This window comes from Magnolia sinica, chromosome 6 (assembly GCF_029962835.1).
Source record: "Magnolia sinica isolate HGM2019 chromosome 6, MsV1, whole genome shotgun sequence".
NCBI classification, from domain to species: domain Eukaryota; kingdom Viridiplantae; phylum Streptophyta; class Magnoliopsida; order Magnoliales; family Magnoliaceae; genus Magnolia; species Magnolia sinica.
The window spans coordinates 3,734,523-3,744,375 of record NC_080578.1 but is presented as its reverse complement, the minus strand read 5'-3'; the positions used below and the strand labels follow the sequence as shown (position 1 = coordinate 3,744,375).

The following is a 9,853-nucleotide window of genomic DNA, read 5'->3' as shown; positions in this document are numbered from 1 at the left end:
CGAGGTCCATCTAAGGACGCCAATTATTTGTGTTTTCCATACTTTCATATGTCTTTAACTTTTGAACAGGATGGATTTTAAATAAACGTCATGGTGGGCCTTAGGATAGTTTCAACGGTAGGAATCACTCTCCCCACTGTTTTCTTTGGTGGGGTCCACTACAGATTTTTATTTGTGTCATTCTTTTTCTCATGGTCTAAAATGATATCTAAAATGGATGGACGGTGTAGATAAAATTAATACGTCATAGTTGGGCCCACAGAACTTCGTGACGTCATTTCATTAGCGAATCTCGCTACTGACGCTCTCAGCAGCTAATCCGCGTCTAAGGATGGCCCAAATCGGGTCGGGCGGGCTACCTGTTTACCATACTTGGAACTTGGTGGCATATTAGTAATTTCGTAGCATAACAAGAGTATTTTCACGTTTAAAAAAACCCTAGAAAAACCCACTACCTTCGTCTCGCACGAAATCGGCTCTCTGGTTCGCTCTCTGTTTTTCTGCAATGGGGCGAAAACTCGAAGAAAATCTGAATTTTGGCGAAACAGAATCCCTAGGAATTGCAATGGAAAAGGAAGACGACGAAATTTATGGCATCAAAGCCGACGAGATGAAGAAGGAGAAGAGGAAGAAGAAAAAGATCAAAGGAGAGGAAGAAAATCAAAACCTAGATTTCTCAGAATCCAAGAAGAAGAAGAAGAAGAAGCTCGAAGAAAGTCAAACCATAGAGATTCCAGAGAAGAAAAAGAAGAAGAGATCGAAAGCGGAGGGTTCTTCCGAAGAAGGAAATGGAGCTCTAGAAATACTAGAGGAGAAGGAGAAGAAGAAGAAGAAGAAGAAGGGATCTGGTGATGGGAATTCCTTGGAAAACGGAGAGCAGAAGCATGGAAAGGAAAGAGAGGAATTTGAAGCTAATGGTGCGGTCGTGTCTGGAAATGATACTAAGGAGTCGAGGTATGCAGCTTTGACGTCGTTTGTGGAATCCGGCCTCCCGGACGAGGTTCTGGAATGCTGCAAGAACTTTCGCCGACCTTCTCCGATTCAGTCGCATGCATGGCCTTTCCTGTTGGATGGCCGAGATTTCATTGGGATTGCTGCTACGGGTTCTGGTATTGCTTGCTTTTTCTTCTAGCTTTCTGTTCAATATGGTGCTTGGTCGAACGCATTTAATGTTCAACACAGCAAGAGTACTGGTGGGCCTCCCCCCCTTCAATGATCTGGATCGATCATCTTGTGTGCCCCTGAAAATGTCCTCCATTGGAGCATCTCAACTGTAACAATCGGTGTCCTCCAAATGGAGACCTTTTGCAATCGTCCACATTCAAAAAAATATACTCTGATCGTGTATATATATAGACTTTTCCAATTGGGCTGGGGCTTGAATCATTCATGATGGGGCCCACTAGATGAGTGGTATTGACCCCAGTCACATTGGTATACTTGTACAGTTCCCAGCTGGACAAAAGGATAATGTTTTGCTTGCTGGAACATCGAATATTCCTTATTGTTTTCAAAATTTACTCTGCGACCTGCTTCCACCAGGTAAAACATTGGCATTTGGTGTTCCTGCACTCATGCACATATTGCGGAAGGAAAATAGAAAAACATCAAAGAGAGCGGTTCCTCTGTGTCTTGTGCTCTCGCCTACCAGGGAGCTGGCCCAGCAGGTATGTTCTCACTTGCTCGCTCGCTCACTCACTCACTCTCTCGCCTCTACATCATAGAACTGATGTGAAACCATATCATGTGGAATGCTGTGGAAATTTCTTTGAGGAGAAATTCAAAAAGAGGTGAATTGTGGCACATTTGAGAGCACAGTGCACGTTTTAGTGGTCTGGGCCAACCACTAGGTTGGATGGATATTGAATGTGCACTTCCTCAAAAATCAGGCCAATCAACATATCAGGTTGGCCACACCAGTGCCCTTATTTGATGTACAAGTGTGGCCCACATGATGAGCAAGCCATCTTGTTTTCTGCTACAGGGCATTTTCATGTGGAGACCCACCTGGCAAATGGCTCAGACCTCTCATACAAGTTTTGCCAACCTGATAAGTGGACTGACCTAATTTATGTGCTGGTGCATGTTCAAGGTCAGTCGCACCAAATGATTGGCCCCGGGTATCGGATGCATGCACCATATTCGCACAGGTGCCACAATTCTCGTCCTCTTCAGTATCTCCTCACAAAAACCTCCAAAACATTACACATGGAGGGCTTTACACTTTAAAATGCTGTAGCACTTCTGCATACTGGAGGGGTATTTTTAATCCAAGATCCATTTTTGAGGGTCTGAGAAGCAGTTATTGCAACTTCTTTTAAGTCTATATACTGATCCTGGGACCTGTTTTGGCCAACAATAACCAAAACAACCACTTAATAAGCCCAAGTCCCTATTTTTTAATGGTCCACTTGTGGATCACAAGTTGAATGGTTAAGATCATTACCACCTGGAGAATTGTTTGGGTCATGGACCACTGTGCCACACGTCCAATTTTTGTGCGGCACACAGTATAATTAGATCTCTGCACTTGCTCGCAGGTTAGAATTCCCCAATATTAAGTCTGTGGAAAGACTGTTTCATGCTGCATTTATCTTGCCACTTGACAGTGGTTCCATTACATTCAATTTGTTGAATTAGCGAGAAATGACTTCTTTATGTATTAGTTCCTTACTTTTCTGTGTCTGTTATAGATCGCTGATGTCTTGTGTGATGCTGGGAAACCGTGTGGCCTGAAATCAGTTTGTTTGTATGGTGGAACTTCCAAAGGACCGCAGATATCTGCTTTGAAATCTGGAGTTGTAAGATATTTTTGGACCTGTGTTTAGCATTCATCATTCATTTTTTCCAATAGCCAAAACTTTAACTTCCCGCTGTGAAATATCATTGCCAGGCTTTGCTTAACATGTCTATTTATAGTTGGCAAGGTTTTGAAAGTTTGTAATGGATGTTCAGTAGATCTCATGGAACATTTGGAGAAAGAAATCCTGATTTGATATCTGCAGACTAGAAATGCCTGCCACTTATGCAATTTGTGTTTCCACGTGTATATCAGGACATTGTCATTGGGACACCTGGTCGTTTGAAGGATCTGATTGAAATGGGTATTTGTTGTCTGAAGGAGGTATCTTTTGTGGTGAGTGGAACTTGTAGGTGTTTGCTTCAAGCTTCTTTTTTCTTTGGTTATTTTATGCTTTTCATATTAGGGACAGGTTAAAAAACGATTGACTAGTAGGCTTCTTGATGAATGGGTAATCTTTATTTGGTAAAGAAGTGTCACTTGGAGTAAGATTGCTTTTTCTCATGCCTTTTTGTGATACGGTAAGCTCAGTCTGTAATGTTGTCGTTGATTCCAAATGCACATGCAAGCTGTTAAGTCCTTAACAATCAATAGTTTGCAATATGGATGCAAGCTGCCGAGTACTTAACCTGTCAAGGAATAATTTTGAAGTAAATTTTTGCATTTTCTCAAATGAGTGGTACTGATGCTTTTCCTTTTATCTTCTTTTTTTTTTTTTCCTTGAAAGGTTGATGCTTTTTCCTTTATCAAACAAAATGATGTTTAAAATAGTTCTCTATAATAAAAGTCTGTTTTCAGTAGAATGCCATTTAGGTTTGTTTTTGCCTTGGTGGGACTTTGCATGATTTGCGAAGTCCTTGATTTTATTTGGAAGTACTAGGCCCCCCCCAAGTTTATCTGTTTCGGCTGGCTGGCAGCTAGGAATCGGATTCTAACGGTTGCCAACCTGAAGAAGAGAGGCATGCAACTTGCTAACCATCTGCCTTTGCTGTATGAATAATGAAGAGACGGCTGACCATTTGTTGGTCCACTGTGCGTTCATTTCTCACATTATGCTGGATTTTTTCAAAAGATTTGATGTCTGTGGGTGTATTCCTGAGACCGCCTCTTCCTTAATATCGTATTGGCATGGGTTTAAATTAGGGAAGACCAAATCGCGTATTTGGAGAATGGCGATCCTCGCTATTTGGTGGGCTGTTTGGAAGGAAAGGAATGACCGATGCTTCAACAACACTCAATCTTCGGTTCAAGCTGTGGGATCTCGGGCTAAAAAACTTCTTATCGAATGGGTGGCCAATGTATCTAGCCTTAAGGGCTGTAATCTTTTGTTTTTAGGCTTGTAATCCTGGTTCTGCCATCTCAGCAGACCTCCTTTGTCTGTTTTTTCTTTTTAATAAATCGGTACTTCTGAAAAAAAAATAAAAATACTAGCATTTACTACCCCAGCGTGCATGCTGGCATTCAAGGTGGCAAGTTTGGGCTTACCATATCTTCATAGCTAGAAAGGAATGAATTATATATATATATATATATATATATATATATATAGATATATATATATATATATATATATAAAAGATATTAAGGAATGTTCATTTTCATCTTTCAAAAAAAAATGAAAAGAAAGAAAGAGGAAGAAAAAGAAAAAGAAAGGAATGTTCATTTTTCGGAAATTTCAGTCCAATTATAGTCACCATTACTGCTGGGAGATATTACTAGCGTATCAATGATCATGCTTTGAGCGCTTGTGTTTGTTTGTTTTCCCTAGATACCATCTGTAATGAATCATGTACGTTGATCAACATATTTGCATTGCACAATTTTGAAGAGGCAATCATTTCTTCCCTTGCTTGTCAGATAATAACCGTGGACTATTTGCAGGTTCTCGACGAAGCTGATCGAATGCTTGACATGGGATTTGAACAAGAAGTTCGCTCCATATTGAGCCAGACATCCTCTGGTATGTGACTAATGCGATCCATTTTTTTTTTCCTGAGTTTGCAGTGATTAGAATGACACAATGCATTTTTTAGAGCAAAATGTTGTTAATGATTGCACCTTTAAAAAGAAATGTTATTAATGATTACTAAGTCTACTGAGATCATGAACAGTTGTATATCAAAAGTTTTCCCTAAAGCAATTCCTCTTTTACTCAAGTCGTCAAGCTGTACATAATAAAAATATTTTGGGACAAAGAAACACTGTTTTGCACGGCATCTTTTTATATTACGTCCATTTGGCGATCTGAATATTGTCTAACTTTCGCAGCCCGACAGATGGTAATGTTCAGCGCAACATGGCCTCTTGCAGTTCATCAGTTAGCTCAAGAGTTCATGGATCCAAACCCTGTTAAGGTGTGCTTCTTGATCTATGTTCGGCCTTTCAATTGTGGCTGTTCGGGTCTCTTGATTTGTAATCTACTGCATCTTTCTTTCTTTTCAGGTTGTTGTGGGCTCAGAGGATTTAGCTGCAAACCATGATGTTATGCAGATAGTAGAGGTACCAATTGAGAAGATCAGACTCTGATTTTCATAACTAGCTGATGATTTCCTTTGCCTGTTTATTTGTTTAATTTTCATGTACGATTTTCTTTACCATTAATAGGTATTGGAAGACCGAGCACGCAATGATCGTTTGGTTGCCTTGCTAGAAAAATATCACAATTCCCAGAGGTATGTACTGCTTTAAATCTTTTTAAAAAATAAAAATAAAAATAAAATTTAGAGAGAGAGAGAGAGAGAGAGAGAGAGAGATTTTCTTAAAAGCCCCACCAAAAGGCGAGAAAATGCACTATTTCTTCAGCTTTTCACTGTAGTTCCATTATATCTTGGAGGGAACTTCACCCTTATCCATTTCTTTTGTGAATTAAAGGCTAAAATGCATTTCTCTAGTAAACCATGGGAACCTTGGTGTTTGTGTATCTCCTCAGTACTTGAAGGCAAATCCAATTAGTGTTCAGTCTGGAAGATCCAAATCTAATGATTTTATTTGGTAGATAATAAAGGGAATATTTGGCTGTTTGAAGTAGCAGAATATATCAGTCATGATGCAAGAATTAAGAAAAGAGCAGTTCATCCTTTTAATTGCCCCCCTTTTTCTGAGCGATATTTTTAATGGCTGATGTTAACACCTGCTGATGCTGGCACTATGCTTTTGAACAGGAACAGGGTATTAGTTTTTGTCTTGTATAAGAAGGAGGCAGCTCGGGTTGAAACTATGCTTCAAAAAAAGTACTTTTCTATTGGTTCGCTCTGGTCACACATCTATTCATTTTATAACAGTTTTGACTTGGCTGCCAATTTATTGATTTCAAGGAGTTTCATCTTTAGTTGAAAGAAGATTGTGGGAAGCCATTATTTTTACCCTCACATTTTATGCATACATCCCATGTTTGTTCCTTCGCTGTGCTTGTATTTCTAAGACATTTTAAAAATAAATAAAAATCTGAGAGATGTTTTACCCTAATTTACAAGGGGTTGGAAGGTCGTTTCTGTGCACGGTGACAAAGCTCAACACGATCGTACAAAAGCTCTTTCATTATTTAAAGAGGGAAAGTGTCCGCTAATGGTAAGTTCTCTGTATCAGCATCCTATCAATGTAACAGAATTGCTGCTAAAGGAAGGATTTTATGTTGGATTTCTGCAGATTGCCACTGATGTGGCATCTCGAGGCCTGGATATTCCTGATGTTGAAGTGGTGATCAACTACAGCTTCCCTCTCACTGCAGAGGATTATGTTCACAGGATAGGGAGGACTGGCCGTGCTGGTAAGAAGGGAGTTGCCCACACCTTCTTCATGCAGGAAAACAAGGTACTTTCTTGTGGGTTTCCAAAGTTTATGATTGTAATTATAGGTCCCTGCTGCCGTTCAAAACAAACAGGGGAAAAAAATCTAGTAACCTGCTAGGAGATCCACGTGAATAGGATCTTCGCAGAACATGGGCATACGGTGTGGTTAGATTCTTCAGGTGCCCCCCCATGAACATGCCCTGGCTTTGAAAATCAGGCTGGTCAGCTATTAGGTGGGCCTCACGTGAGTGTTGAATGGAGTCCATTGGTCATTTATTTTTTTCTCTTTTCTAAATATCTCTTTGTTTCCTATGCTCACCTGATGAGAGGATCAACCTCATTTTTGGGCCATCGGATGTTTACAGTGTGAGTTGGTTAGGAGGGAGTATCAGTTGAAGGCTCTTAAAGGGCAGGGGCAATGCCCAAAAGGACGTGGGTGGAGGTAGCAAGAAAAGACTTGATGACCTATGGTCTAATCGAAGCTATGGCCCTTGATAGAGTATAATGGTGGAAAATGATTCTTGTAGCCAACCCCAATTTGTTGGGATAAGGCTTAGATTATGATGATGATAATGGATGTTTCCAGTGTGGAAGGTCAGGGATTTTGCATATATGTGCTACATTGACACGTGTGCCATGATGGTCCTTCGCTGTTTCTTGTCTAATCTCTCTCTCAAAAGAAGAAGAAAGAAAGATGAAAAAGATATATTTCTCAAATCAGAAATTGCAGTCACTTTGTTTATAAATCAGCCACATTGCCTGACTGTAGGGCCTTGCTGGGGAGCTTGTGAATGTCCTCCGAGAAGCTGGGCAAATTGTGCCTGCATCGCTTATGAAATTCGGCACTCATGTGAAGAAAAAGGTATGCATATGCATGTGTGGGCATGCATACATGAGTGTGCATCTGGAGTCCCATGTCATGTGTAAGCAAATTACTTAAAAAGAGTCCCTTTTCCATCTTACTGCAGGAGTCCAAGCTATATGGGGCACACTTCAAAGAAATTGCGGCTGATGCTCCAAAGTCTACAAAGATCACGTTCAACAATTCAGATGATGAAGATTGACTTCCCAAAGGCAATGAGTTTGTTTGGATGCGTCAGATTCCAACCTTGCTCGATCATAATCTTCAAGGATCCTAAGCTGGCCAAAACATGAGCATCGATTCAAGAAAGTGGACCTGAACGTGGAGTATGTGTGATTCATATATTCACTGATGCAACCGAGATAATTCTTTTGCTTGCTTTTATTTTCTATGTCAGTGCTACAAGGCAGGCCAGTCGTTGCAGCAGTTCCAGTACTGAGTTGATGGAAACGGTGCTGATTTCATAAAGATCGGTCCGAATGAGTTTCGAACCCAACAAAACTGAGACGCTGAGAGTTGTACTGGCAAAATTTTTGGATGTCACGTAGTAATTTCGTGACTAGGAGATTTTTTTGTAAGAATATTCAGTTTATATTTCATACGTGATTATTTACTGCGGTTGCCATCCCTTCGTGTCTGTTTGATTTTCCATTCTTGTGAAAAGCTTGGGAGGTCCATGCCCTTGGGTCCTTTCTTGCGGAAAGCCTGGGAGGTCCATGCCCTTTGCGTGTTTGCTTATCTAGCTGTGCATTGATTTTAAGGATGTCTGGAACCCATATTGAACCAAAATAGGGATGTCAGGGTGTATGGGGCCCATGTAGTGTGGACCTTAAATGGGCACTGGTTTAATCGAACTGGTGGAGGGCAAGATCACCCTCATCTGGGAAGGTGTATGTTAGCCCCTCCTTTAGAGCAGAAGGTTTGAAACTTAGGAGTGATCTCTTTGATAGGTATCAGTGACTTGGTGTATCACATGTAGGCTCATATGATTTTGCAAGCACATATGATCATTGTGGACCATCCAATGTGATTTCGTTCTGTGAGGAAGACAGATTGGGTCATGGTGTGATGAACCGGGTCATTCTACTGCCTATCGCACCATATATAATGTAAGCAGCATTTGGCCAATCTTACCCGGGAAAGGTTGAGAAAAGGGGATGGGTGAGCCCTTTAACTGAGGTTATTATTGTCATTTCACTTTCAGAGAGTAGCTGGCTTCCCTCGCCCCCACTGCCTTCTCTTTGTGTGTGGCAGGAGTAAAACTAGAGAGCTCTCGCCACAAACACCGATAAATACAATTGTTGCGCAGCCTCATGTATACATGTGGACTTAAAACTTGAGAAGGGAACGACATTGGAAACCATTGTAGCACCCCCTCCTCCCGTGTAGCCTCCACTTTCTCGTTGTCCCTCTTTCCTTTTCTCCCTTCTACTTTCTCCACAGACAGTCCACTAGCCATACCTCCTATAGCCTGTATTACTTACATCACGCTCATCATCTTCTAGTGGGGCTAGAACTGTGTTTGATGCTGTCAGAATTGCAAGCTCAAACTTGATGGGCCTCAGAAATCACAATGATTTAGACAATCCCGGCCATTTTATTGTAGGAGGTTTTTGGATAGAAGCAAGAAATCAAAAAAAAAAAAAAAACCCGCCAAACTTACATTGACCGACATTGATAACTTATACACATTTGTTGTAGGAAGTTTGTATTTCCAATTGGTATGAATTTTGGGATGTGTACCACTTAAGCCGTGTCCAGCGACATTGCTACCCTATACACATTTGTCACTGGTATTTAAGGTGGGTTATTGATAAGTTCAAAGAAAGTGGAAACATTCATGATGATGAACTTGTATGAATTTTAATTACCGGCAATGGCACATCCTTCCTGTCCGAAGAAGTGATTTATGATGCAGATGCGACGGAAGGCATGTGAGTGATCCCGGATATTCATTATGTTCGTAGAAAATGCTGTGGGCTTGGCTCAAGTAGCTAGTAGGCGCACGGGATCTGTCAGGCTATCAACGGGTCGGGACTAGAGCCGTCTTAGGCCTGGGTCTTGGATTTTAAACTATTTGGTGCAGTCCTATTCAAAATTTTGCATTTGCTAGGTTCATGCCTGGCCCATTGACAGCCTATTCATGAGTGGCCTGCCATCATGGGCTAGTCCTAAAATCACGCTCCATGTAACAGTTGGGCCACCCACACTTGCAAGACCATTGGCCATCCTTTCCAATAAACCCGATGAGTGGACCGTCAGGATTATTTGCTTGTCACATTTACCATGGCCCACATGAGCGGAGGTCTGGTGGAGGAGAGTTTCTTCCAACATCTGTTCCAGGGAGCCTGTGTAATAAAAAAACTGTGGGGCCCACCGAATTGTCTTTTTGACATCTCAGTT

At 41.1% G+C, this 9,853-nt stretch overlaps 1 protein-coding gene across 3 annotated transcripts; it reads left to right on the top strand.

Moving 5' to 3' along the window:
- Positions 1-393: 393 nt before the first annotated feature.
- On the top strand, positions 394-8,075 carry LOC131247973 (DEAD-box ATP-dependent RNA helicase 5). 3 transcript variants are annotated; one of them, XM_058247981.1, is made up of 13 exons: positions 394-1,109; positions 1,543-1,667; positions 2,694-2,801; positions 3,056-3,136; positions 4,682-4,760; positions 5,069-5,154; positions 5,243-5,299; positions 5,405-5,472; positions 5,962-6,030; positions 6,274-6,367; positions 6,446-6,610; positions 7,358-7,450; positions 7,560-8,075. In XM_058247981.1, exons 1-13 carry the CDS (start codon positions 506-508, stop codon positions 7,650-7,652), a joined length of 1,722 nt encoding a protein of 573 aa, XP_058103964.1. In that variant the 5' UTR covers positions 394-505; the 3' UTR covers positions 7,653-8,075. The 3 variants fall into 3 exon arrangements, with proteins under 3 accessions (XP_058103964.1, XP_058103965.1, XP_058103963.1); XM_058247980.1 differs by having other exon boundaries at positions 404-1,109; positions 7,557-8,075; XM_058247982.1 differs by lacking the exon at positions 5,962-6,030 and having other exon boundaries at positions 399-1,109; positions 7,557-8,075.
- The last annotated feature ends 1,778 nt before the right edge of the window (positions 8,076-9,853 follow it).

What these genes read in the sequence shown, in the direction of transcription:
- LOC131247973 (XM_058247980.1), top strand. Translation starts at nt 506, where the DNA reads ATGGGGCGAAAACTCGAAGAAAATCTGAATTTTGGCGAAACAGAATCC. An exon ending in AGGGAAAGTGTCCGCTAATG is followed by an intron (nt 6,368 to 6,445) that starts GTAAGTTCTCTG and finishes GGATTTCTGCAG; the next exon opens with ATTGCCACTGATGTGGCATC. An exon ending in TCTTCATGCAGGAAAACAAG is followed by an intron (nt 6,611 to 7,357) that starts GTACTTTCTTGT and finishes GCCTGACTGTAG; the next exon opens with GGCCTTGCTGGGGAGCTTGT.